We start from the raw sequence: 3,395 nt of genomic DNA, 5'->3' as shown, positions 1-3,395 counted from the left end.
CATAGTCGATATCTAGACCAGTTATAATCTGGACATATCGATTCTGATTTGGACATGATCTGTACAAATCAGTTTTGATCTGAACATATTGATTATGTAAGGATCGGTTCTGATGTAGACAAGATCTTTGCAGATTTGAACATGATATGGACATGATCTGTACAGATTAGTTATGACCTGGATATTATCTAATCCTATCAGTGCTGGTCTAGATATATAATGGTTCTGGTCTATAAAAATCAGTTTTGATATGTACATGACCTGATCATATCGTTTATGATCTTGACTTAATGGTTTTAATTTGGACATGATGAATTTGAATGTTCTGTTAATGTTTTTTATGCCTTAAGTAATACTCCCTCCGTATTTATTTAAGGGGTAGACTTGGTTGGGCACGTGTATTAAGAAGAAAAATTGAATGAAATAAAGTAATAAAACAAGTGAGGTTGGGTAGATATTTTAATAGGTAAAATAAGTGGGGGCCATGTCATTTTAGGGGGTGGGAGGTGGGGTGTAGTTTTGAAATTATTTGTGTTAATAGGGTGGTGGAACATATGATATATTAGATAGATTATTTAATTAGATGGTGGTATTGATAAGTTACTAAAAATGGCAAGTGTATCTCTTAAATAAATACGGCCGAAAAAGGAAAGTGTATCCCTTAACAATGATATAAATATATAATAATAATAATAATCGTCATACTAATCGGGTCTGGTCTGATCTGATCTGATCTGGTCTGGTCTGATCTGATCTGATCTGATTAAATCTGAAATAAGTAATAAGGTCTTGAAATAAGGTGAACTAAATAGGGCCTTAGTAAGCATGGATAAGAACTAAGTGTTATTATTTTAATTATAGGAGGTGATTTCTAGCCTTGATTGTGATTCGCAAAGTGGCCCTCGTATGGGATAGATTGAGCCAACCCAAACATAGATTTATCACCTGGTTGGCAATGTTGGAAAGACTCAGCACTAAAGATAGGTTATAGAAGATGGGGGTTACTGCTGACAGCCTGTGCTTCTTATGTGGAAATGCTGATGAGGATCAAAAACACTTATTTTTTGAGTGCCCTTACAATTTAAGATGTTGGCAACAGTGTTCTACTAAGTTTGGTATGGATAGAGCTCCTAAATGTCTACATGACATTTTTCAGTGGATTCTCAGTAAAAGGATTACCAAGTTCAAGAAAGGGGTACTTTCCACCTTTGTGATGTGTGTTGCATATCACATTTGGAGTGAAAGGAACAATGATATGTGGAACTCTCAAATCAGATGTATAGATAAGGTGCGCAATAATATACTAAAGCATGTATATAATAGAGTGAATGCAGTGATGCCTAGGGATGTTAGCAATAGGGATCACACCTGGTATACAACCCTGCTTGCAGGGTAGCTATTTTGTTTAGCCGGTTTGTTCTTGTTCGGTCTTTGAAGGTATGTCCTCTTGGATTTTGCTAATAAAAAAAAACAACTTTAAAAAAAAAAACAGCTTGTGACATTTATGATTTTGCTAGCACTAATTAATCTACTAAATTCCACTTCTTTCATTCAATTAATTATTGCTACGCGCATGACTCAACCCAAACTGAACCTATGTTCCTGAATACTTGCAATAGTTTGACTGACACACTTGTCAATGCATTAGTTTGACTGTAATTATACGCAATTACATAATTACATTATTACTAAATATTTAGAAGAATTGATATTTGAAAAATGTATATTAATAGTAATCCAACGACATATTACACAATAACATTTGATTTTTATATATTAGTAAGAAAATTTGGTCAAATTTAATGTATGAAATAGTGTAAAAGTCAAACTGATATAAGTATTCAGGAACGGGCCTGAGGGGGTATTCTTTTCTTTACCGGGCCAAAATTTTTAATAGCGGACTAGGCTATTTGGGAGTGGGGGAAGTGGAAATGATTTCACTTTCATACTTTGAAAATCCTCCTAGTGAAACTAAACACACGATATCAAGGTTGAAATATTCAATTGTTATCACCATACCAAGTAGGGATGGACATGGGCCGGATCTGGGTCGGGTGAGACCCAGACCCAGACCCATATTTGTTAGGCGGACCCAGACCCGCTCCATATCCATTGGGTCTGAAAAATTCAGACTCATACCTAGATTCAATGGGTCTAATTCGGGTCAAAAATGGGTCTAGTATTATTTGTTTATTTTTAACATTCTTGTCTCAGAAAATTTTCCCGCGCCATTAATTTAGCCGATTTACCATCACATATTCACATTCGATACATAAAATATCACAATTCGCAAATTAGTGCCAAAGTACTAATGTATGCATGTATCTAATTAGACTATTTCTAATTTCTAATAATTGATTGGGTCCATGGGCTGGATCTGGATCGGGTCTGGATCTGAGAATATTGGACCCAAACCCAGACCCGTTTTTAAACACATGGATCCAGATCCGCCCCAAATCCATTGGATCTCAAATAATTAGACCTACACCCTTAAATATGGGCCGGGTCTAACAGGGGTCTGGTCCGGGTCCTGGACCGATGCCCATCCCTAAAACCAAGCTTAACCAGGTATATAATTTATGGTATGGATGGTTTTCGGCAAATAAATCTTAAATCCGCCACTGTTTTCAGCAAATGTAAACGGATTTCACAAATGCCAAGCCCATGTACCCTTAATTTAGGCCTTCACTTCCCTCTTCCCTCTTATTTCCTTTTGAGGGCCTAACAACATCAAAGGGAGGTTTCCGGTTGGGAAATAAGGACAAATTGTAAGATTGTGATAAGTTTGGATAACATTGGAATTTCGTATACTGACAATTTGGACCTGATCAACTACAGTGTGTGTCCCAACTTGAAACTTAAAAAAGTATGGGTTTGGGCAAATTTCAGTACGCATTTTAGACCAAAAACTCGAGCCACACCCAAAAAGACCAAAACCCGTTTTGGTCCAAAAAGCCCGTACCAAATTTATGGTTTGGGTATGAATTTGTTCTTGAAGCCCGTCCCGCCCTGGACTTTTTATCACCTATGTGACAAAGTAATATAATGTATGGTAAGCCATTAACCTATCTTAATTATTTGGGTGCCCAATTGGCTCCCAGTTGGGTCTGTTTACCGTTACACCCACTAAGTTTCTAAATATTGTTTATCAAAAGGATTCAGTTCCTGTAAGCGTCCCACAGTCCATTATAATAAAGCCCAACCACCTTTATCATCAAAGACTACAAATACTATGATTTTATGTGGTGAATTTTAAGGTATGCTCATTTATTACATTTACACACAAGCCTAGTAATTCATCATCTGACTTAGACATCGTAGAGACTTTTCTTAGAACATTCTCGATACTAGTTAACTTATTCGTATGTAGGTATATCCGAGCTCAAACACGACTT

The 3,395-nt window shown here is 36.4% G+C and overlaps 1 protein-coding gene across 1 annotated transcript; it reads left to right on the top strand.

Moving 5' to 3' along the window:
• The first annotated feature begins 994 nt into the window (after positions 1–994).
• LOC130471285 (uncharacterized) lies at positions 995–1,396 on the top strand. Its single transcript, XM_056841326.1, has one exon. The coding sequence runs from the start codon at positions 995–997 to the stop codon at positions 1,394–1,396; it is 402 nt and encodes a 133-aa protein (XP_056697304.1).
• The last annotated feature ends 1,999 nt before the right edge of the window (positions 1,397–3,395 follow it).

The sequence above is a fragment of the Spinacia oleracea genome, chromosome 4 (genome assembly GCF_020520425.1).
Source record: "Spinacia oleracea cultivar Varoflay chromosome 4, BTI_SOV_V1, whole genome shotgun sequence".
Classification (NCBI taxonomy): Eukaryota; Viridiplantae; Streptophyta; class Magnoliopsida; order Caryophyllales; family Amaranthaceae; genus Spinacia; species Spinacia oleracea.
Note: the sequence above shows the minus strand (reverse complement) of the source record. Positions and strands in the feature narration are given on the sequence as shown.

What these genes read in the sequence shown, in the direction of transcription:
- LOC130471285 (XM_056841326.1), top strand. Translation starts at nt 995, where the DNA reads ATGGGGGTTACTGCTGACAGCCTGTGCTTCTTATGTGGAAATGCTGAT.